We start from the raw sequence: 26126 nt of genomic DNA, 5'->3' as shown, positions 1-26126 counted from the left end.
AAACAAATCTATATTTTTAAGAAAAATAATGGAAATAGACATTTAATAAAATTATTGCGGTAATATTATATTTATTGCAAAAATAGCAATAAATTAATTTCTTTATTTTAATTGTCGGACTATGTGTGTGTGTCAGGCCCCTTTCACACATCAGTGATTCTGGTACGTTTGTGCTTTTTTTTAAACGTACCAGAATCACTGACATACGCAGACCCATTATAATGAATGGGTCTGCTCACACATCAGTGATTTTTCACTGCACGTGTCTCCGTGCGGCGTACCCACGTGTCCGTGATTGCCGCACGGAGACATGTCCATTTTTTTTGGCATCACTGATGTCCCACGGACCACGCAGTGGTGTGGTCCGTGAAACACGTGCCAGAAGAAAAACGTGCTTTTAAAATAAAAATCATTTTTACTCACCCGGCTCCAGCGATGTCCTCTGCAGCCCGTGCAGCTTGCTGCTTCTGAGCCGGCTCATGACTGTCTCGCATATTCATGATGCACGACACAGCCGACCCGGAAGCAGCTGCTGCGGGGGTCAGCGCCGGCTGGATGCTGCACCGCGGGAGCGTTCAGCACCATGGAGAGCGGGAGCGCGCACAGGTGAGTTAATCTCTAAGTGCAATCACGGGCACGGAGAACGGAGCCCGGATTGCACTTAGACAACCCACGTGTGCCGTAATTCACGGCACACGGAGGGACATGTGCGTGTTTTACACGCCAGTGAAAAACGTCAGTGTTTTTCACTGACGTGTGAAACGGGCCTAAAGGGACATAAGTAATCATTATTTTGATGTCCAAAAAGCATGCGTTTTTTTAAGTCCAAAACGCATGTTTTCTGCACCTAAAAAGCATGTAAAACGCTGGAATTTTGATGTTTCTTGGTTATTGCCATTTCTCATAGACTTCAATGTTAGCAAAACGCACCCAAAATGGCAAAAACAATTGACATGCTGCTTCTTTGAACGCACAAAATATCCAAATTAAACGCTGCGTTTTAAAATGCAAAGTGCGGACAGGAATTCAACATTTTCCATAGACTTTGCTTATTTTCCAGGTAGGTCTTATTTTCGAGGAAACAGGGAAGAAAGAGCTGGTGGTGCCTCCTCCCCCATACACAGAGGATATGGTCACCGCAGAGTCCTTATATCAGCCCCAGTTACAAGGAAAGTAAGAAGAAAATATAAATAAATACTGAACTGACCCCCCCCCAAATGTGTGACATATAGGAAAATAACACTGTCAATCCAAATCTGTTATTAGCCCCGACCAGGTAAAAAACAGCCATATATACAAAATAATAAGCGTTACTAAATAGCTATGAAATATGTAAATGTGATCATAGACATATATTGAGACGGCGTCCAGCTTTCAGTCATATGGGGTGGCACTGATGTGGTTTTAATCACTGCTCAGTATACCGCGCTCTCGGCACTGATAGACAGCAGGTTCCAATGCTCAGCGGCTGTCAGTCAGTGTGGGGGGTGCGGTATATATGTGCTAAAAACAGACATTTCCCTTATTTTCTAAGCAGTATCGCTCGACATCAGACACAATGCTGAAGTTGGTTTCATATTCATCCAGTTTCGTATTCGGTGCCGAAGTTGGTTTATTTTTTAGATTTTTTTCATTTTTTTGTTTTGTTTTTTACAGGTTTAACAGCAAACATAAAAAACCCCACGGGGGCGTGTCCGGAACTCCATGAGGCAAGACGCCTAGGTCCTGAGCTCCTTCTCCCGGGATTATAAAAAGCACTTATACACAAGCCCGGAGGATCCAAAATGGGGAAGAAGAAGCCCCCAAAGATGGCTAAAGACCCTGGGACCCCAGCAGCACTCACCCTGGACTCCTACTTAACAAGGGAGCCGCCCGGCGAGCAGGAGCAGGAGGAGGCCCGTGCTATGAAGGTGACTCAGCATCTCTCCCCTCGCCTGACAACAGCTGCGGAGGAGACCTCACGGGGACTGCCGGTACGGGCTGCAGAGGGAAGAGGGAGCGAGGTCCCGTGAGCGCCGGCGAGACGGAGGCTTCCCACGCGGTCAAGATGGCGGCGGCGGGGAAGACGCGCGGGGACTCACCTGTGGCCCAGCAAGAACGTGGAGGTGGTGAGCTGGAGGACCCGGAATACCCCCGATCTCCCAGGCCAGGTGAGCGACTGCCGATCTCCCTAGAGGCGAGCCCTGGGAACCAAGTGAGGACAGCGGTGATGATGCCGCCCCTCCCCCCCCTGGAGGTGCTGGAGCGCGGCGGCGGCTGGAGCCCTGCGGCCCACGTGGACGCCACACAAAAAGTAGTGAGTGGCACAGAGTGGGGAGTAGGAGAGCTGGGACTGGAGAGCAGAGGCCATGGGGGAATGGAGGACATGACAGGAGGCAGCGGGGAGGCTTTGGGGGACACACATGAGGCCCTGCATAGTGCTGGAGTCCCCAGGCCCCCATGGGACAGTGAAACAATGTCGGGCAGTGACTCCCTGTCTTCTCCACAGGAACCACCAATGTTGCACAATGAGACCCTCATCCCTAGGCCCCAAAGACCCCACAAATTAATAAAGGGACCGGGACTTCGGAGCCCCGGGTCCCCCTCCGATTCACCAGGTGTAGATAACACCAGGCAGAGGGCTCAGGAGAGGGCAGGGGCCAGCCTTTCTACCACGCAACCTATGTACCTACCTGCTGAGTGGTGGGAGCATGTCCAACAGCTCCCTACCAAGAAGGATTTTCAAACACTCATTTCTGAGGTTAAAAATGCCTGCAGATCTGAAATAGCGGCGGTCCGGCAGGATGTCATTTCCATCTCTAAAAGAATAAACCAGCTGGAAAACGACCATACGGAAGCTAGAACAACCATCCGTCACCTCCAGTCCCAAACCTCCTCTCAAGCTGACGTCATAAGGGAGCTGCAGCGCCATATTGAGGATCTGGACAATAGTGGCAGACGCCATAATATAAGGGTCAGAGGCGTACCCGAGTCCCAAGCAAAGGAGGACGTTATAACAATTTTGCAAACTATATTCAACTCACTTCTGCAGCAACCTCCTGACCATCCAATTCCCATAGATAGAGCGCATAGGGCCTTACGCCCTAAAAATCTGAAAGGGAATCCAAGGGATATTATCTGCCATATCACTGACTTTCAACTTAAAGAAGAATTAATGTTTAAAGCACGACCGCCAAAACAAGTGATGTACCGAGGTACCAAAATCCAGTTATTCCAAGATCTTTCGTGGATAACACTCCAGCAGAGGAAGGCCCTCCGCCCACTACTGTCGTCTTTGAAGGATAACAACATTCTTTACAGATGGGGGTTCCCGTTTAGCCTCACTGCACGGCGAGGAGAGACGCAGGCCTGCCTCCGGGCCCCCGCTGATCTTGAGCCTTTCTGCCGGGCCTTTGACCTCCCTGTTCCAGATTTACCAGATTGGATTATGCCCCAGCAGATGCCGCCACTTCCTCAGACCTGGCAACCGGCTACTACGTCGCGCAAACGACGCTCCAGGAGTTCGAGGGAAGAAGAACCTACTTGACTAAGCTCTTCTGTGAACTTATGGTTACCTGTAGAAGTTACTTCGTCCTAGTGGGTCTACCTATATAGTTCTCCATATCTTTGTGATTTCTCCGTTTTAGAAAATCCCGGGGGGGGGGGGGGGGGTTGGGGCCAGTGTGTCAGATTTGTGGAGTTTTGCCACCTACCCACTGGCAGAGTCATACTAAACTTTTCGCACTCTAGTTTATAGTGCAGGTTATATCCAATGTAATACTCTCTACTCTGAGTAAATATAAGTCGGCTCTGGTATTGGGATAGTGGGCGGATAGTTTCGACTGCCGTATACTTATCTCATAACTGAAAATTCCTATTTTATAGTTGAACATTGTTATGTTTGAGTTTGTTATTTTAGGTCTTGGTATGATCCGCAGGTATGCAACTTATCAAAATATATCTGCTATATCACAGAGGGGTTCAGGGGGATCGCCTGCCACGCACACTAAACGAAAGTCTCAGATATTAGCCTCCACACGAGCACACCTAGAGGTCACGGGATGGCGAAGATAATGAGTCTTAATGTTAAGGGGTTGAATTCTGATGTGAAGAGGAGGCTGGTCCTCCAGGAGATGCGGAAGTCAAGGGTGGCAGTAGTGTTCCTACAAGAAACACACTTTACAAACAAAGGGTCTTTTAACTTTGCCCGCCATTGGTTCCCTCAATCCTTTTCAGCCACAAACTCAAAAAAGAGAGCAGGGGTGGCCGTGTTGATCTCCCACACTTGCCCGTTTCAAGTGAGCAAGTGTGAGGCAGATCCGTTGGGTCGCTACCTGATCGTTAAGGGAACTTTGAATGGGCAACGGCTAATCCTCTGTAACCTATATGCCCCTAACGTCAACCAGCTTAAATTTGTTTCATCCGTCTTGGCACGTCTCTCATCAGATCGTGGGGCCATGCACATTATAGGAGGGGATTTTAACATGGTGTTTTCGGAGAATGCTGATAGATTGCATGCACCCTCACATCCCGTAAGTCTACATAGATCATCACAATTATCTGTTGGTTTCCGCAGGCTGATCCGCAAACACCAATTGTATGACCTCTGGAGAATAGATAACCCAACAGCAAGACAATACACCTTCTTCTCACATCCACATAATTCACATAGTCGAATAGACTACTTCTTTTGCAATATCCCCACACTTAAAACACTTCAGCAGGCACGGATTGGTAGCATCACCTGGTCGGACCATGCCCCCGTATCGATATTTCTGAACCTGACGACTGCCCCCCTAAAAAGAACCCACTGGAGACTTAATGAATCTTTATTAACTAACATTTCTTCTCGAAAATCTCTTCGACGGGCCATACAGAATTACTTTACGGAAAATTCTCAGTCACCTCCATCCTTCCCGCTGATATGGGAAGCCCACAAGGCAGTTATTAGGGGGGAGTGCATAGCCCTCTCCTCTAGGATTAAAAAGGATTCTCAACAGCTCAATCGCCAATATGAAAAGGATTTATGTTCAGCAGAGGAACAGCTCTGTACCCGTCCCTCTAGGATTCGCTTGAAAAAAGTGATAGACTTGAGAACTAAATTAAAGGAGATTAAGCAGGGTCACATAGAAAAACTCCTCCGGTACTCTCGCCAGAAATACTACGAATATGGGAACAAACCGCACACGTTGTTAGCCAGAAAGCTTAGAGACCAAACGATAACTACTGCCCCTTGCGCGATAAAAGACACTTCGGGTATCCCTCAATATGACCCCACAAAAATGGCCCAATTGTTTCAAGCTTATTACACATCATTATACTCTATCCCCTCGCCATTTCCAATGTCCCAACCAGACAGAGCAAAAATAGTGAATGATTACTTGGCCACCTGTCACCTCCCAAAGTTGTCCCAAGAGGCGGTGGACGAACTCAATCGGAAAATACTCCCTGATGAGATACAACAAGTGATCAAAGACCTACCAGGTCATAAAGCCCCGGGTCCCGATGGGTTCACTTACCTATACTATAAGACTTTTGTAGAGGAGCTGTCTCCTCACCTAACACACCTCTTCAATCTGTTCATGGAGGGCGTAGACATTCCAAATACATTCCTATATAACTATTATTCCCAAAGCCGGTAAGGACCCGATGGAATGTGCGAGCTACCGCCCGATTAGCCTCTTAAATTCTGATCTCAAGATATTCACTAAACTTTTAGCTGAACGTCTAAATAATTGGCTCCCGTACTTGGTCCATAAAGACCAGGTAGGGTTCGTTCGCTACCGTCAGGCGGGAGATAACACGCGTAGGATCCTGGACTTGGTGGAGGTGGTGAACAGGGAGGGAGTGGAGGCTCTGCTTTTAAGCTTGGACGCGGAGAAGGCCTTTGACAGGCTGGACTGGTCCTTCATGTTTTCTGTGTTGGGCCATTTCGGACTGTCGGGGCCATTTGTCTCGGCACTAAGAGGCTTATACTCGTGTCCGGCGGCGACAATTCACCTCCCTCACGCTCACTCAGAATCCCTCCCTATCAGAAATGGAATGAGGCAGGGATGCCCACTGTCCCCTCTTTTATATGTTCTTAGCATTGAACCGCTGGCAGCACAAATTCGGCTTAACCCAGATATTATGGGGGTCAAGGTTCGGGAAAAATCCTTTAAGGTGGCTTTATTTGCGGACGATGTTTTGTTGTCCCTGACTAACCCGGTTATCTCCCTGCCAAACCTGCATGCAGTTTTAGCCCAGTATGCTAGGTTCTCGGGATATAAACTTAACTCAGATAAAACGGAGGCATTACCCATTAACATCCCGGAAGTTAAAGTGCGGTCCCTAAAGCAAAATTTTAAGTACTCCTGGCGCTCGGACTCCCTGCGATATTTAGGGGTTAAAATAACCCCCAGCTATAAAACAATATATCAGACAAATTTCCCACCCTTGATTCGAGACGTTGAAAATAGCCTAAAGAAATGGTCATCCCTGCAGATCTCCTTTTTAGGCAAAATAGCCACAATTAAAATGTCAATAATCCCGAAATTTCTGTACCTGTTCGAAACACTTCCGGTACGAGTCCCTATGGGGGTGTTGAAAAGAGTCCAGTCAATGCTTATGCAATTCATCTGGCACTCGGGGAGGCATCGCATTACAGACTCAGTCCTGTGCGCACCACGTTCAAGAGGGGGTCTGTCGTGCCCGAATCTTATACTCTATTATTATGCCTCTCATTTACGTACTCTGGCCTCTTGGACAACCCTGCCAGCATATAATAAATGGACGGAGATTGAGAAGCTCTGGATGGCACCTTTCCACCCAAGCTCTCTAATCTGGGGCCGCCCTAGTGAAACTCATTCTAGAGACCTTTTAGGCCCAATGGCATTTATAAGGGAGCTGTGGCGGCAGTGCAGGATAAAGTTCCAACTGGCGACGCAGTCTTCTCTACTGACTCCCTTCCTGTTCACTCCACACTTGACAGAGGGCATGAGCCCGGGGGTGGTGGGGCAATGGGCAAAGGCGGGCCTGTATTGTTTCCGTGATATTGTTAACCCAGTCACCCTAAAATTAAAGCCATTCTCAGACCTACGACATCAGTACAAATTACCTCTCTGCCTCCATTTCTCATACCAACAGATAGCGCATTTCTTCTCGACCACCAGAGGGCAGATGGCGTCAAGTTGTCCCTCAACTTTTGAGGCCCTCTGCTCGGGGCGCACTTCAACTAAGGGTCTGATTTCAGCCATTTACAACATATTGTCAAAAGGGAACTCTTCAGAGATAGTGAAGCACACATATATGAAGAGATGGGAGGGCTGGATCGGTCGGCCTATACCGGAAGCACTCTGGTCGGTGATATGGACTAGGGCATTTCGGTCCTCAGTCAGCACTCTCTATAAGGAGAACCAAGTCAAGGTCCTTATGACATGGTATCACACTCCAGAGCTTCTGCATAGGTTCAACCGATCCTATCCAGATGAATGTTGGAGATGTCGACTTGGGGGAGCATCCTTATACCATATATTCTGGACGTGCCCAGCTATCGGTGGTTTTTGGGAAGAGGTGGAGTCCCTGATGGGCAGATTAGTAGGTAGAAATCTGAGTAGGGATCCGGTGGTATATTTACTAAACGCCCTCCCATCGCTTCTTCTGCATATTCTCACTGCTGCCAAATGTCTAATATCACTATTCTGGAAGAGGGTAGCACCGCCGTCAATCTCGGATCTCTACGCTAGGATAAAAGATGTGAGAAATATGGAGAGGCTGACGGCCCAGCTCCACAATACAATGGACGGATTTAAAAAGACATGGTCTCTGTGGGATGATTTTGGAAATACCTTCCAGATTTGAAGCCTGAATAGGTGATGTTGATTTCTTCCCTCTTTCCAGGGCCGAAGTGTGCTGGGGGATTATCCCCCCCTTTTCTACCTGGCATTTCATCTGTGTGTTGAATAATGTATCTAACGGCATACCTGGGAAATGTTTCCTTTACATGTATATCTGTTTCTGATTTATTGTAAAACTTGTTTAAAATCTTTTTTTCAAAAATAAAAAGTTGATAAAAAAAAAAACAAAAAAAAAACCCCCCCACAATAATAAAATACAATACACCGAGGAGCCCTGATGTGAATACACTGAAAAGCAGCAAAAAAAAAAAAGTATAAAACTGGCACAAAATGAGCATCAAAGCTATTTTTTCACAAGGGTAACATGCATACAATTTCTCCTGAGTACGCCGATACCTCATATGTGGTAGAAATCAACTGCTTGGGCGCACGACAGGGCTCAGAAGGGAAGGAGCGCCATTTGACTGTAAAATTGGATGGAATCATTAGCGAATGCCAGGTCGTGTTTGAAGCTCCTGAGGTGCCTAAACAGTGGAGCTCCGTCACAAGTGAATCCATTTTGGAAACTAGACCCCTCAAGGATTTTATCCAGGGGTATAGTGAGCATTTTGAACCTACAGATACATCACAGAATTTGATAAACTTAGGTTGCTTTATTGAAAATTTTCATTTTTTTTTTCACAAAAATGTTGCTTTAGCACCAAATTTCTCACTTTTTCAAGAAGCAACATCAAAAAGTGGACCCCACAGTTTGTTGTCCAATTTCTTATGAGCTCAGTGATACCCCGCATGTGGCTAATAACCTCTGTTTGGAGAAACCAGAGTGCTTGTAACCAGGGCCGGATTAAGGTTGGTGGGGGCCCCTGGGCAGAAAATCTGGTGGGGGCCCCATAAACGTTAACATTTTTAGCCATAACAGTAGAGCGCGAACTGTAGCATTTAGATATAAATTTAATGAACATTTATCTTCTCCTGTTCTGCCACATTCAGATTAACAGGACTACAATACAGATACAGTCCAGGATCACTCACAGCCGTCACTTATACACACAGTACAATACAGATACAGTCCAGGATAACTCACAGCCGTCACTTATACACACAGTACAATACAGACACAGTCCAGTATCACTCACAGCCGTCACTTATACACAGTACAATACAGATACAGTCCAGGATCACTCACAGCCGTCACTTATACACACAGTACAATACAGATACAGTCCAGGATCACTCACAGCAGTCACTTATACACACAGTACAATACAGATACAGTCCAGGATCACTCACAGCCGTCACTTATACACACAGTACAATACAGATACAGTCCAGGATAGCTCACAGCAGTCACTTATACACAGTACAATACAGACACAGTCCAGGATCACTCACAGCCGTCACTTATACACACAGTACAATACAGATACAGTCCAGGATGACTCACAGCAGTCACTTATACACAGTACAATACAGACACAGTCCAGGATCACTCACAGCCGTCACTTATACACACAGTACAATACAGATACAGTCCAGGATCACTCACAGCAGTCACTTATACACAGTACAATACAGACACAGTCCAGGATCACTCACAGCCGTCACTTATACACACAGTACAATACAGATACAGTCCAGGATAGCTCACAGCAGTCACTTATACACAGTACAATACAGACACAGTCCAGGATCACTCACAGCCGTCACTTATACACACAGTACAATACAGATACAGTCCAGGATAGCTCACAGCAGTCACTTATACACACAGTACAATACAGATACAGTCCAGGATCACTCACAGCCGTCACTTATACACACAGTACAATACAGATACAGCCCAGGATAGCTCACAGCTGTCACTTATACACACAGTACAATACAGATACAGTCCAGGATAGCTCACAGCAGTCACTTATACACAGTACAATACAGACACAGTCCAGGATCACTCACAGCCGTCACTTATACACACAGTACAATACAGATACAGTCCAGGATAACTCACAGCCGTCACTTATACACACAGTACAATACAGACACAGTCCAGGATAACTCACAGCCGTCACTTATACACACAGTACAATACAGATACAGTCCAGGATAACTCACAGCCGTCACTTATACACACAGTACAATACAGACACAGTCCAGGGTCACTCACAGCCGTCACTTATACACACAGTACAATACAGACACAGTCCAGGATCACTCACAGCCGTCACTTATACACACAGTACAATACAGACACAGTCTAGGATGACTCACAGCCGTCACTTATACACACAGTACAATACAGATACAGTCCAGGATCACTCACAGCCGTCACTTATACACACAGTACAATACAGACACAGTCCAGGATAGCTCACAGCAGTCACTTATACACAGTACAATACAGACACAGTCCAGGATCACTCACAGCCGTCACTTATACACACAGTACAATACAGATACAGTCCAGGATAGCTCACAGCCGTCACTTATACACACAGTACAATACAGATACAGTCCAGGATAGCTCACAGCAGTCACTTATACACAGTACAATACAGACACAGTCCAGGATCACTCACAGCCGTCACTTATACACACAGTACAATACAGATACAGTCCAGGATAGCTCACAGCAGTCACTTATATACACAGTACAATACAGATACAGTCCAGGATCACTCACAGCCGTCACTTATACACACAGTACAATACAGATACAGCCCAGGATAGCTCACAGCCGTCACTTATACACACAGTACAATACAGATACAGTCCAGGATAGCTCACAGCAGTCACTTATACACAGTACAATACAGACACAGTCCAGGATCACTCACAGCCGTCACTTATACACACAGTACAATACAGATACAGTCCAGGATAGCTCACAGCAGTCACTTATACACAGTACAATACAGACACAGTCCAGGATCACTCACAGCCGTCACTTATACACACAGTACAATACAGATACAGTCCAGGATCACTCACAGCCGTCACTTATACACACAGTACAATACAGATACAGTCCAGGATCACTCACAGCCGTCACTTATACACAGTACAATACAGATACAGATGTGGCTGTGTTGCATGATGGCCATCACTAACAGACATGACTGCACACCATGCACACTGACACAGCACTTCTGTATATACATCACAGGAGGGGCTAGGGCCTACAATATATACATTACAGGAGGGGCAGGGGGCATAGACGTTACTGGGGGGGGCATAGATGTTGCTGGAGTGGCAAACAGCTCTGGTGGCGTACACATTACTGGGATGGGTGGCTTAGCGCTCTGGGGTGCCGCACAGACTGCTCTGATTCATATATACACACACACAGCTCTGCTTCACACACACACACACACACACAGCTCTGCCACACACACACACACACAGCTGCTTCACTCACACAGCTGCTTCACACACACACAGCTGCTTCACACACACAGCTGCTTCACACACACAGCTGCTTCACACACACAGCTGCTTCACACACACAGCTGCTTCACACACACACACAGCTCTGCTTCACACACACACACAGCTCTGCTTCACACACACACACAGCTCTGCTTCACACACACACAGCTCTGCTTCACACACACACACAGCTCTGCTTCACACACACACACAGCTCTGCTTCACACACACACACAGCTCTGCTTCACACACACACACAGCTCTGCTTCACACACAGACAGCTCTGCTTCACACACAGACAGCTCTGCTTCACACACACACAGCTCTGCTTCACACACACACAAATACACAGCTGCTTCACACACACACACACACACACACAAATACACAGCTGCTTCACACAGCTCTGCTTCACACACACACACAAAGCTCTGCTTCACACACAGCTCTGCTACACACACACAGCTCTGCTTCACACACACAGCTCTGCTTCACACACACACACACAGCTCTGCTTCACACACACACACAGCTCTGCTTCACACACACACACAGCTCTGCTTCACACACAGACAGCTCTGCTTCACACACAGACAGCTCTGCTTCACACACACACAGCTCTGCTTCACACACACACAGCTCTGCTTCACACACACACAGCTCTGCTTCACACACACACAAATACACAGCTGCTTCACACACACACACACACAAATACACAGCTGCTTCACACAGCTCTGCTTCACACACACACACAGCTCTGCTTCACACACAGCTCTGCTACACACACACAGCTCTGCTTCACACACACACACACACACAGCTCTGCTTCACACACACACAGCTCTGCTTCACACACAGCTCTGCTACACACACACACAGCTCTGCTTCACACACACACAGCTCTGCTTCACACACAGCTCTGCTTCACACACAGCTCTGCTTCACACACAGCTCTGCTTCACACACACACAGCTCTGCTTCACACACACACAGCTCTGCTTCACACACACACAGCTCTGCTTCACACACCACACATCTTTCTTCAGCTCTGCCCTTACCTGCTCTGATGCCATCCTCCTGCTGCTCCGGTATAGGCCGCCGTCCTCCTGCTGCTGTTCCGGTGCCGCGGCCATCCTCCTGCTCTGGTGAGTCTCCTCTCCTGGCCACGGCGCCGGTCTTCTCATATGCGGCCGCGGCGCCGGTTTTCTCATATGCGGCCGCGGCGCCGGTCTTCTCATATGCGGCCGCGGCGCCGGTCTTCTCATATGCGGCCGCGGCGCCGGTCTTCTCATATGCGGCCGCGGCGCCGGTCTTCTCATATGCGGCCGCGGCGCCGGTCTTCTCATATGCGGCCGCGGCGGCGTCCTGCTGTGACGGCCGCGGCGGCGTCCTGCTGTGACGGCCGCGGCGGCGTCCTGCTGTGACGGCCGCGGCGGCGTCCTGCTGTGACGGCCGCGGCATTGGACCCCACAGCAGAGCAGGGAGCAGACATACCTCTGACCCCGGAAGTACAAACTACTTCCGGGGTCAATCAGCGTCCTGCGCCCGCAGTTTGTTTTTGCGTCTTAGAGACGCAGATACAAATAAATGCAGGTGCGCGCACCCCCCCCCCCCCCGAAAACACAGCTGATTTATTAGGCTGTCTTTACGGAGGGGGAGAGGGTGTGAAGAAAAAAAAAAAAATATTGTTGACGGGTGGCAAGTATGGCCCCGGTGGTGGGGGCCCCCTTGGAAGCTCTGATGGTGGGGGCCCCGGGGCTGAAGCCCCGCCTGCCCCGCCTATAATCCGGCCCTGCTTGTAATGGAAGGAGCACCATGTGAATTTTGGAAAAGTTGAAATAAACTGCGGGCACCATGTTGAATTTGCAAGGCCCCTAGGTACCTATACAGCAGAAACCCCCCACAAATGACCCCATTTTGGAAACTAGACCCCTCAAGGATTTTATTCAGTGGTATAGTGAGCATTTTGAACCCACAGGTACTTTACAAAAATGTTGCAGTAGCGCCAAATTTCTCACTTTTAGGCTATGTGCCCATGACCCGGCGACACTGTGTCTAGGATGCAGTGTCAGACCTTCTGCAGAGATGCGAGCATTGTCCACTGGAGAATGCAGCTGTCCGGGCCCACCATCCAGGTTCAGGCTGCTGCGGACTTTAGCTCTATTGTCCCCTCGGACAACATTCTTGTCTCCACGATATAAATTCCCATCCTGAAGCTCAGGAAGCCGCACCGCTGGTTTGTTTATGCTATGGAAAAAAACAAGCACAGTGGGCAGGAGATTTCCAAAAATCCTTCCAATGCGGTTGTACTGCACAGCGCAGCATTTTGGACGCAGCAAAAACACTGTGTCCAAAATGCTGCAAACCCTGATCGTGGACACATAGCCTAAAAAGCGAGGATGGATGGATGGATGGATAGATAGACAGAGGTAAAACACATACAGTATATAATGTCACACCACCCTGCATATTCTAAGCTGGCACCCTTTAGTGATTTTCATGTCGCACTAAACGGTGTTTAGCATTACATTTAGCCAAAAAAAAAAACCCTTTGTGGGGTCCCCTCTATTTTTGATAGCCAGCTAAGGTAAAGAAGACGTCTGCAGCCTGCAGACCACAGTTAGCAGCTTTACCTTGCTGGTAATCTAAAATAGAGGGCACCCCACACTATTATTTTAAAATTATAAATGGATCCAAAAAAGCAGAGAAGGCGGCACTTCACAATGGAGTTTTTGCGATTATTTAATGTGCAATTGTAAACAAAGTTACAGCATGAGTGGGGAGCGGGGAGTGCAGGTCTGCCGGTGTACCTGCACTTCCCCCTCCCCACTCATGCTGTAACTTGTTTACAATTGCACATTAAATAATCACAAAAACTCCATCGTGAAGTGCCGCCTTCTCTGCTTTTTTGGATCCATTGGACTTCTTTTTCTATGCCGGCTGAGCACCACTGGAGATTGCTGGAGGTCCGCTATCAAGCATTATTTCCACAATCCATAAGTACTCACCTGAGGCTGCAGTGCCCGGCTGCCTCTATTTACTTCTGTTAAAATTATAAATAATTAAAAGAAAAATGTGGGGTCCCCCAAATTGGATCACCATCCAAGGTGAAGCTGACAGCGGTGTGGTATTCTCAGGGTGGGTAGGGCCATGGTTATTTGGCGCTTCCCTGCCTAAAAATAGCAGGTTGCAGCTGTTCCAGAAGTGACGCATCCATTAGATGTGCCAATCCTGGCACTTCGCCTCGGCTCATCCCGTTGCCCTGGTGCGGTGGCAATCAGGGTAATAAATGGGGCTGATACCAGCTGTGTAATGTCACCTGGCATCAAGCCCTGGGGTTAGTAAAGTTGCGGCGTCTATCAGATACCTGACATCACTAACCCAGTCAGTAATAAAAAAAAAAAAACAACAAAAAAAAAAATATTTGACAAAACAGTCCCCAACACATTTCCTTTTTTCACCAATTTATGGAAAAGAAAAAAATCCAGTCCGTCACAAACCATTTTGGAGGTCCCATGACGATTCTGGACCTTCCAGAATATGTGGGCATGCTCAGGGAACACTTCCCCATTTTCTGGAAGTGCAGGCACTCCATGTGAGCAGTGTGGCTGCAGTGACCTGAGAATACTGCACTCACACTCCATGGATCCAACCGAGAGCAGTGTGAGCTGCAGTAAGCTCAGTGTCACTGTGTACAGGGAGCCGAGTGAGAGGTTGAGGAGGGACCGCAGGGACCGGAGCAGCAGCAGGTATCGGGAGACCGGGGGAGAACCGGGGAGTGACAGGGGGTGACTTAGCTGGACCTGTGGAGGACTTTTCTGTCACATCTGACATGTCACATGTGACAGAAATCAGAGGAGGATGAATGCAGCGTGCGGCCACCATCTTAGATGATCAGTATGAGGAGGGGGAATGGGGGGCACTTTGGCCAGATGGGGGACCGGGTGAGGGGATTGGGATTTATCTCCCATCTGACATGTTTGATCATTCCCGATGGGAGATAAATCATGTTTTACTGGCGCCGCCATTTACTGTAACGTGATCTTCTATATACAGTGTATACCGGTGATCACGTCTCCGGGGACCGGAAGAACGGCTGAATTGTGATCTCCAAGGTCTCCGCTACCCCTGCTAGCTGACACCCCGGAGATTATCCGACACTGGGGGGCGGTATACACTGTTACCTTACCGCCATTATAATACGGAGATATGGAAGAAGTGCCCTTCACTGCTGACGCTTTACTCCGTACGGCGGTCGTAAAGGGGTTAAACTGCACTTACAAAACAATATGAAAATGGGCCAGATCAAGAACCGGAGTAAACTGGTCCTGAACTGGACATGAAGGGGTTAATGATAATGATGACCCCCAAAATAACAGAGACCCTGCACCTACCTCCACCTGCAGAGCCGCACACTAGATATATTGCTGCTCTGTGCTTACAGGACCTGTGATGATGTCACATGGAGGGGAGGAGTCAGGGGTCACATGATCAGCTCCTCAGTGTATGCAGGACTCTGCTGTGCTGGTTGTCATGGTGCTGTAACGGGGTGCCAGGGGTGCCTCGGGGATTGTAGTCGTGGCCCCTTTTTCTCTCAGGCTTACCCCCGGCTCCGCCGTCACTATTGGGACAGGAGATGGCTTGGTGGGGCAGAGTGTGGTGGTGCAGATAACGCCGTCAGATGTACAAACACTTTGCAGACGTAGGTCGGCTGAACCAGAAGGCATGTTTATTGTACACTTCTTCATAACAGAGGCAATTATCGGATGGTTTCACAACTTCTGCTGGGGAAAACCTGTTCTGGACGTCTCCTCTAGTGGGGATGTGCCCGGCTACTCCACTTCACCTAGGCTCCCACTCCGGCTAACACAGACTGGACCCACACCAATGCTGCTTCACCCTTGAGGACACTTCTCTTCTTTTCCTTCGCTTTCCTGTCCACCCAGCTCCCACACTCTGCCCCTTCTGCTTCTTCTCTCCCGTCCCGGACTCAACTGCCTCTGACTCACTCTTTTTCCTTAACAACCCTTTTTTCCCTCCCCTTTCTGCTGCCCGCTCCTCCTTTCCTTCGTTCTGTTTCTATGGGGACAGCCGTCCCACCCGGCCACTAGGGGAACCCACTAAAACAGTAAAAACACTTTATTTAAATAGCATCAACATTAACAACTTTCAGGGGAAAACTCCGCCTCCTTGTAAGGGGTCTGCCCACTCCTTACATTCCTCCCCTCTTTCTGCCTAAGCCTCCCGGCAAGGCACGAACCTAAAAAACACAATTTAGCAGCAAAGTCATTTTTATAAAAACTCTAAACACGTTCACATCAAGGCACACTCAAGGGGCGCACAAGTCTGGCACCCGGAGTCCCTCCTGGGAGCTCCCGGTCTTGGTAGATAGTGTGCCCGGAGGCCTTCAGCACTCCCGGTCTTTGCAGGTCTTCTGCCCGGAGGCTTTCACAGCACTCCCGGTCTTGGTAGGCAGGAGCACAAACAACAAAGTCCTTCTTAACAACACAGAGGGAGCCCCTGGCTCAGTCCAGCATCAGGCTCCTTCCGGGCTCGGTAGCTTAAACATGGTTGCAAACTGTGGAACTTTTCCGGCTTTTTTTTTTTAACAATGCCGGTATTCAACACAAACATGTCCATCACCTCCGGTCATTACGGGTCACTCAGGATGGTAAGCGCGCTGCCATTCGGCCCGCTGAGCCCTCACATAATCAGAAAGGGACTGACCTGGCAAGCGACGCAGCCTCCGGAACGGTTCGTAGTTGACAGGTGGTTCTGGCGCCTCCGTCTCTGGTCTTGCCTCCTCAACCCCCGACGTGGGTGATGGGGTCGCTGAACGGGACGGCTGGGGACTGCCCACGACGATCACCGGGTGTGTGACCAGACTTTGGTGAATTGCCAACACCGCCGGTGTCCCCTTCTCTGGGTCAGCACTCGGTCCTGTCATGACTTCGGGCGATACCGCCAGCGTGCTTCTTGGCCGGGAAATCTCAGCCAACACCGGTCTCTGTTGGGTACGCCTCCGGTATTGGTACTTTTCCCATTCGATTTCTTGTTGCCACTGTGCGGCCTCTTGGGTAGTGGGCATCCGGGTCACTCCTACTGCAAATAGGCCCCGGCATCCCACTTCTCTCCGGAACTTCACCTTTTCTCCCGGGTACAGCGTATGAAGGCGTTATGGTAAGCTCTCAATGTCCAGGTTAACCCGGTTATAGAAAAAATGGTCTCCGGTCTCTTCATCCTCAATGAATCCATAGCCCTCCTTCTGGTTAAATTTGACTACGGTGCCAACGGTGCACTGCCGTTCAAACTCGTCGCTAAGAGGACCGGCCATCATCTCGCGGGCCACGGTCTCGGCCAGTAACCTCTCCTGCACCGGATCGGGTTCAGGCGATGGGGACTTTCGCTGAGTCAGGGGCGTCGGTTTCACCGGCTCCCAAAAGAATCCCCACTCATCTTCTTCTAGCTCCCGGGCATATTGCTCTTCCGGGGCCGGAACTGCTGTGTGGGTTGGAGATCCCACCTCGACTGGCGGGAACACCTCCGAACACTGGTGTGAAGTACCCAGGACCTTGCTTCCCGGATGTAGCTGCGCCTTGTAGGTGGCCCGGACTTCGGTCGAGGTCTCACCGGTCGCAGCATCCCAGGTAGTGACCCATGTTACTTTTGTGGGCCGCTCCGGTCCCCTTGGGACAGCCGGCAGGGCAAGGGCAAGTCCTTCCGCGGCCGCAGTCTGCTTCGGGCGTCCTCTCCCCAGGCTAGTTGCTACCAGCGCGCCCACTGCAGCATGCTGTTTTCTCGGGGTCTCCATCTTGCTCGGAGTCAGTCTCTGAGTTGGCGTATCTTGCAATGGCGCCGGGGACAGTGGAGATGCTGGAGAAGGTGGAGGCGGGCCTTCTTTTCCCGCTCTTGGATACACTCCACCCCCAGTCTCGCACATCAAGTCGACCCGGCCGAGGCGGCTCTTCTTTTTCCTTGTAACGCCGCCCACTTCACATATCTTCATCGGCATCCTGGGGCCAGCACCTCCCCTCTTTGAGTGGCGTACTCCGCACTTCTTTTTCTTCACCGGCCAGCTCAGGGTTCTTCGCTTGGCGCCAATTCTTCGCGCGCTCGCTGTACTCGTGAAGACGGCGGCCATCTTAGCGCCATCTTGTGCCCGGTCCAACGCCTTAGGCACCACTTTTTCTTCCCAATACAGAATCGGGACCCTTCGCATATAATCCGGATCCTGCCGACTACGCCACATGTAACGGGGTGCCAGTGGTGCCTCGGGGATTGTAGTCGTGGCCCCTTTTTCTCTCAGGCTAACCCCCGGCTCCGCCGTCACTATTGGGACAGGAGATGGCTTGGTGGGGCAGAGTGTGGTGGTGCAAATAACGCTGTCAGATGTACAAACACTTTGCAGACGTAGGGCGGCTGAACCAGAAGGCATGTTTATTGTACACTTCTTCATAACAGAGGCAATTATCGGATGGTTTCACAACTTCTGCTGGGGAAAACCTGTTCTGGACGTCTCCTCTAGTGGGGATGTGCCCGGCTACTCCACTTCACCTAGGCTCCCACTCCGGCAAACACAGACTGGACCCACACCAATGCTGCTTCACCCTTGAGGACACTTCTTCTCTTCTTTTCCTTCGCTTTCCTGTCCACCCAGCTCCCACACTCTGCCCCTTCTGCTTCTTCTCTCCCGTCCCGGACTCAACTGCCTCTGACTCCCACTTTTTCCTTAACAACCCTTTTTCTCCCTCCCCTTTCTGCTGCCGGCTCCTCCTTTCCTTCGTTCTGTTTCTATGGGGACAGCCGTCCCACCCAGCCACTAGGGGAACCCACTAAAACAGTAAAAACACTTTATAAAATAGCATCAACATTAACAACTTTCAGGGGAAAACTGCGCCTCCTTGTAAGGGGTCTGCCCACCCCTTACACACACACGGCTCTGCTCCGTACACCTCGTACACACACACGGCTCTGCTACATCCACACTGTAAACCCCTCCTGACCCCACACATAAACTTCCCCTCATCCAGCACCATGACAACCAGCACAGCAGAGTCCTGCATACACTGAGGAGCTGATCATGTGACCCCTGACTCCTCCCCTCCATGTGACATCATCACAGGTCCTGTAAGCACAGAGCAGCCATATATCTAGTGTGCGGCTCTGCAGGTGGAGGTAGGTGCAAGGTCTCTATTATTTTGGGGTCATCATTATCATTAACCCCTTTATGTCCAGTTCCAGACCAGTTTACTCCGGTTCTTGATCAGGCATATTTTCATATTAGAAAGGGGGGAGCCAGCACTACTTGATCAGACATGTCAGATGGGAGATAAATCCCCTCCCCCGGTCCCCCGTGTGGCCAAAGTGCCCCCCATTCCCCCTCCTCATACTGATCATCCAAGATGGTGGCCGCACGCTGCATTCATCCTCCTCTGATTTCTGTCACATGTGACATGTCAGATGTGACAGAAACGTCCTCCCCAGGTCAAGCTAAGTCATCCCCTGTCACTCCCCGGTCCTCCCCCGGTCTCCTGATACGAGCTGCTGCTCCGTCCTCACGATCCCTACTCATCCTGTGAAAAATATCGGCCACATGCGCAGAGCGGTTCTAACCCCAGGGCTTGATGCCAGGTGACATTACACAGCTGGTATCAACCCCATTTATTACCCTGTTTGCCACCGCACCAGGGCAACGGGATGAGCTAGAGTGAAGTGCCAGGATTGGTACATCTAATGGATGTGCCACCGCTGGGACAGCTGCAGCCTACTATTTTTAGGCTGGGAAGGGCCAAATAACCATGGCCCTTCCCACCCTGAGAATACCAGACGCCAACTGTCAGCTTCACCTTGGCTGGTGATCCATTTGATGGGAACCCATGTTTTGGTTTTTTTTAATTGTTTATCAATAATTTAAAAAAAAAAAACAGCGTGGGGTGCCCTCTGTTTTGGATTACCAGCCAAGGTGAAGCTGCCAACTGTGATCTGCAGGCTTCAGCCATCTGCTTTACCCTAGCTGGCTATCAAAAATGGGGGGAACCACATAGGGTTTTTTTAATTTTTTTTTTTTTTTGCCTAAATATAAGGTAAACACCCTTCACTGCATGAAAGTCACTAAAGGGTGCCAGCTTAGATTATGCTGGGGGTGGGACATTATATATGTGTTTGTCTATCTATCCATCCATCCTAGCTTTTTAGGCTATGTGTCCACGATCAGTGTTTGCAGCGTTTTGGACACAGAGTCTTTTCGCTGCGTCCAAAATGCTGCTCTGTGCAGTACAAGCGCAATGGAAGGATTTTTGGAAATCTCCTGCCCACTGTGCTTGTTTTTTTTCCTTAGCATAAACTGACCTGCGGCGCGGCTTCCTGAGCCTTAGGATGTCAATTTATGCTGTGGAGACGAGAGTTTCGTCCAAGGGGAAAATAGAGCTAAAGTCCTCGGCAGCCTGAACCTGGATCGTGGGCCTGGGCAGGTGCGTTCTCCAGTGGACAATACTCGCATCTCTGCACAAAAGTTGACATTGCGTCTAGACACTGTGTCACCTGGTCGTTGGCACTTAGCCTAAAAGTGAGAAATTTGGCACTACAGCAACATTTTTGTGAAGTACCTGTGGGTTCAAAATGCTCACTATACCCCCGAATGAAATCCTTGAGGGTCTAGTTTTCAAAATGGGGTCAGTTGTGGGGGTTTCTGCTGTACAGGTACCTTAGGGGTCCTGAAAATGCGGCATGGTGCCTGCAATTTTTTTTCAATTTTTCCAAAATTCCCATGGTGCTCCTTCTGTTATGAGCCCTCCCGTTTGTCCAAACAGAGATTATTAGCCACTTGTGGGGTATCACTGCGCTCATATGAAATTGAATAACAAACTGTGGGTCAACATTTTGGTGTTGCCACTTGAAAAAGTGAGAAATTTGGTGCTAAAGCAACATTTTTGTGGAAAAAAGAAGAACATTTTCAATATGACGACCTAGGTTTATTAAATTCTATAAAGTACCTGTGGGTTCAAAATGCTCACTATACCCCTGGATAAAATCCTTGAGGGGTCTAGTTTCCAAAATGTGATCACTTTTGATGGAGCTCCACTGTTTAGGCAGCTCAGGAGCTCCAAATGCGACATGGCATTTGCTAATGAATCCAGCCAATTTTACAGTCAAATGGCGCTCCTTCCCTTCCGAGCCCTGCCGTGCACCCAAACATTTGATTTCCAGCACATATGAGGTATCTGTGTACTCAGGAAAAACTGCACAATAAATTGTATGCTGCATTTTTTCCTGTTACCCTTGTGAAAAAAGAGCTTTGATATCACTTTGATGCCCATTTTGTGCCAGTTTAATACTTTTTTTTGCTGCTTTTAAGTGTATTCACATCAGGGCTCTGCACTGTATTGTATTTTATTATTGTGATATTTTTATGTTTGTTGTTAAACCTGTAAAAAAAACCCCCAAAAAATAAAAACTGAAAAAAAAAAATAAACCAACTTCAGCCTCGAATAAGAAACTGGATGAATAAGAAACCAACTTCAGCATTGTGTCTGATGTCGAGCGATACCAGTTTAAAAACAAGGGAAATGTCTGTTATTACCACACATATACCCTGCCCCCCACACTGACTGACAGCCGCTCAGCTTTGGAACCTGCTGTCAGTCAGTGCCGAGAGTGCGGTATACTCAGCAGTGACTAAAACCACATCGTGCCACCCCTATTTCTGAAAGCTGGACGCCGTCTCAATATATGTCTGTGATCACATTTACATATTTCATAGCTATTTAGTAACACTTCTTATTTTGTATATATGGCTGCTTTTTACCTGGTCGGGGCTAATAGCAGAGATATGCATTGACTGTGGCATTTTCCTATATGTCACACATTGGAAGGGGGCAGGGGGGGTCGGTTCAGTATTTATTTATATTTTCTTCTTACTTCCCTTGTAACTGGGACTGATATAATGACTCAGCGGTGACCATATCCTCTGTATATGGGGGAGGAGGCACCATCAGTACTTTCTACCCTGTTTCCTCGAAAATAAGACGTACCCTGAAAATAAGCCCTAGTAGAATTTTTTAGGGATTTTTTTGAGTATAGTTAAGATATAAGCCGTAATCCAAAAATACACCTTGGTTGTGGTTCCATAATGAATTGTCCAAACATCTAAAAAAGGTAAAGAATACAGCAGGAGTTTTATCAAAGAAACCAGGCACCCCAAAAGAAAGTGGAGATCCTCAAAAGGAAGCAGATACTCAAAAAAAATAATTGCACTCACCAGGCCCCAAACAATTACAGTTGGCAAGTAGCGATGGTGGATGGGCTCTCACACAGAGATCTGTGTCGCTGTCAGGGCCTTCACCATTCCATGCATTGCCCCGCAGAGCTGTGTATACAGTGACAGAGAAGGCAGAGGCAGTAATAAACCGTCTGTGCCTTATGTAGAGATGGATGGATTTCATCTCCGTTGCTACATGATTGTGTGTAGCTGCGCGGCTCTTTTATTTTTCCACCCACATTGCCGTATAAAGGATCGTTGTTTTTGTTTTTTTGTTTTTTTTTTTAAATGACTCATAGGTTTTAATTTTACCATAAAATCTACTTGAAATTAAGTAAAAATTCCAAGTGCGGTGAAATGGTGAAAAAAAAAAAAATTCCATCATTGTTTTTACTCCGTTCAAGATGTGCTGGAAGAAGCGGTCAGCGTGATTCTCCAGGTCAGTGTGATTACGGCAATATGAGACATTCAGTGGTGACTAGAGATGAGTGGACCCGTGGACGTTCGGCTTCTGCTGGTCCAGCTGAACATTTGTAAAGATCGGTTCTGGACTTGGACTTGACCTGAAGTTTATTTGAAGTCACTGATTGGCAGTTCGGGTCTCCGCCCACATGCAGCCATAAACAGATCACTTCCGGGGGAGGGCGGGTTTTTTCAGTTTTATTTCTTGGTGCACAATACATCTGATCACACGAGAGTGGTTTGCAGACGTAAAGCCCCCGAACCCAAAACTGAACTTTACTATCTTGGAGAAGTCTGAGTTTGTACTGAAAACCGAACTCCAGGTTCACTCATCTCTAGGAGTAAATAAAAATCAGACTTTTGTTAAAAAAAAACCAAAACATAAAAAAATCGGCTTGTGTCTCCATTTTCCGACATCGGAGTTGAGTGACGACTTGTTTTTTGCTTGATGAACTCACGTTTTCATTGATACCATTTTAGGTGCAACTTCATTTCATGTAGAATTTTTTTTTTACTACCCAAATGATATCGTCCCTTCATTATTACCACGATTAATGTTACATATCGGCTCATCTCCTTCCCATTCAGATCGTTATAATATCGGATCCTCTCAGTGATTTTATTCTATAGAAGAGAATTCTCCTGATTGCCCCGTGAAGGATGGATATGGACAGGGACAAGATGGCGGAGAGGATATTACACCTCACCCTAGAGATCCTCTTCCGGCTTACTGGAGAGGTGAGAGATTCTGATGACGTCACATTACATCATTCTTATCTATGGGAATAACAGATGGACAGAACTGGAGAGGTGAGGACTCTGGAAATGTCTGGAGTGAGATTTCTTACCGTGTCTCTCTATAACCAGGATTACACAGTAGTGAAGAAGACCTCTAGTGAGCGCTGTCAGGCCCCTGTGTCTGAGGGATGGAGAAGACCCCTGAGCCCAATCACGGGGCCTCCACCTCACCCCCCGATACATGAGGACATCAATGACCAGAAGATCCTAGAACTCACCTACAAGATGATTGAGCTGCTGACTGGAGAGGTGACACTGCTGGGAATGCTGGGACATTATACAGTAACGCTATGAAGGGATCGGGGGTGACGGTATCATTGTATGTGTCAGGTTCCTATAAGGTGTCAGGACGTCAGCGTCTATTTCTCCATGGAGGAGTGGGAGTATTTAGAAGGACACAAAGATCTGTACGAGGACGTCATGACGGAGGTTCCCCAGCCCCTCACATCACCAGGTAATAGACAGGATTAAATACACACGGCCTATAATTATCTGTATGTAAGGAATGAATTCAGTCCCTGTATGTGTCTCCTCCAGTTCTATCCAGTAAGAGGACAACACCAGAGAGATGTCCCCATCCTCTTCTCCCACAGGACTGTAAACAAGAAGATCCCGATGTTTCTCAGGATCATCAGGTAGATGAAGAGAAGGTGCCATGAAATCTCCCTATGATGTGTAGACGGCTGTGAAGGTCTTGTGCTCAGTCTTGTTTTATCCACCAGTATTATCTATATATATATATATATATATATATATATATATATATATATATATATATATATATATATAATTGCCTTATTCTCTCTGTCTGTCTTGCTCCAAAATGACATCATTACAGTGACAACCGTCGCCTCAGCGCGTGCTCTAAAGAGCCTGCGATCAACGGCTCAGCTAAGGCTCCATGCACACGTAACCAGGGTACACATCGGGTTACTAAGCAAAGCGCTTTGCTTAGTTAGCCGATATTTACCCTGGCTACGTGTGCAAGGAGCCTAACTGAACAGGCCGAACTACGGGCAGACAGGACGGCGCCCGACATTTCCCCGCTCGGCTCCGCCCCCCCCCCCGCACTCCGCATGTATACACTGAACACACACACTCACCTGTCCCCAGCCATGCAGTCCCCGGCACTGACGTCCTCAACGCCATGGGCCCGCTCGGCTCCACCCACCCCGCACTCCGCCCCTCGCACACATTAAGCTGCTTTCACACTTGCGTTGTGACGCATCCGTCACAGTGCGTTATGTGACTGATGCGTTCCAAATAGTGAGCTAATAAAGTAACGGATTTTTGTAAAAGATCGTTTTGCGTTTTTGTTTTCTTTTTGGTTGTTTGTTATTTTAATGTTTCGCCGGGTAAAGGAGATTTGCAGTTGGGAGGAGAAAGAGAGGTGACCGCAAATCCCCTGAGTGACCGTAGTGAGCCACGCGATCAGCTGTGCTGTCACTCAGGTGACCCGCGGCCACAGCTGCAGTACTCCACCCGAGAGCTGTGGCCGCGGGTCACCTGAATGAGGGCACAGCTGATCGCGCGGCTCACTTCAGTTGCTGTGTGGAGCTAATAGAGAGCGGTCATGTTCTATTGCCGCTCCTGTCAGCTTCATGTAGCAGAGCTGAAAGCTTAGTGGGACCTCTGTGGATTACGTCGGACCTGGAGAGGTATTTGGGGGTTTAATAAAATGGTGAAAGAGGGTTTTTTTTTTGTCTTTTATTCCAAATAATGGATTTTTTTGTGTGTATGTGTTTATTTTCTTTAACTTACAGGTTAATCATGGAAGGTATCTCGGGGAGACGCCTGCCATGATTAACTTAGGACTTAGTGGCAGCTATGGGCTGCTGCCATTAACTCCTTATTGCCTCGATTGCCACCGCACCAGGGCAATTCGGGATGAGCCGGGTAGAGTCCCGGGACTGCCGCATCTAATAGATGCGGCAATTCCGAGGAGCTGCTGGCTGATATTGTTAGGTTGGGGGCTCCCCATAACGTGTGGCTCCCCTTCCTGAGAATACAAGCCTTCAGCTGTGTGTGGGGGGGGCGGACTGGACGTCATTTTTTTATTTTTAATTATTACAGCTGTCACTCAGCGTGGAGGCGGGTCTGACTGCAATCAATCATAGGCACCGGTGGGCGGGGAAGCAAGGAATACGAGATTGAAAAGCCACCGGAGCTTTGTGACAGCCGTGCAGCGCCGCGCCCGTGATTGGAGAGTATGTGAGAGGGGGGAGAGAGGCCAGGAATGATTTTAAACAATTTAGATTGTTCTGCTGGACATGCTGACTATGCCCAGTAGAACATGACGGAATTTGTCAGTGGATTCCGCCGCTTAGCGCATAGCAGCGGAATCCGCTGCCATAGACAATCATTAG

At 48.4% G+C, this 26126-nt stretch overlaps 1 protein-coding gene across 1 annotated transcript in view; it reads left to right on the top strand.

The window, feature by feature from the left end:
- The window catches only part of LOC142313113 (uncharacterized), a 297964-nt gene that overhangs the window by 123529 nt on the left and 148309 nt on the right, over positions 1 to 26126 (top strand). Inside the window, 1 exon segment of the mRNA XM_075352098.1 lies at positions 14912 to 14925. Within this exon segment, the coding sequence (XP_075208213.1) occupies positions 14912 to 14925 (14 nt within the window).

This window comes from Anomaloglossus baeobatrachus, chromosome 5 (genome assembly GCF_048569485.1).
Source record: "Anomaloglossus baeobatrachus isolate aAnoBae1 chromosome 5, aAnoBae1.hap1, whole genome shotgun sequence".
NCBI classification, from domain to species: Eukaryota; Metazoa; Chordata; class Amphibia; order Anura; family Aromobatidae; genus Anomaloglossus; species Anomaloglossus baeobatrachus.
This window is presented reverse-complemented; position numbering and strand designations above follow the sequence as displayed.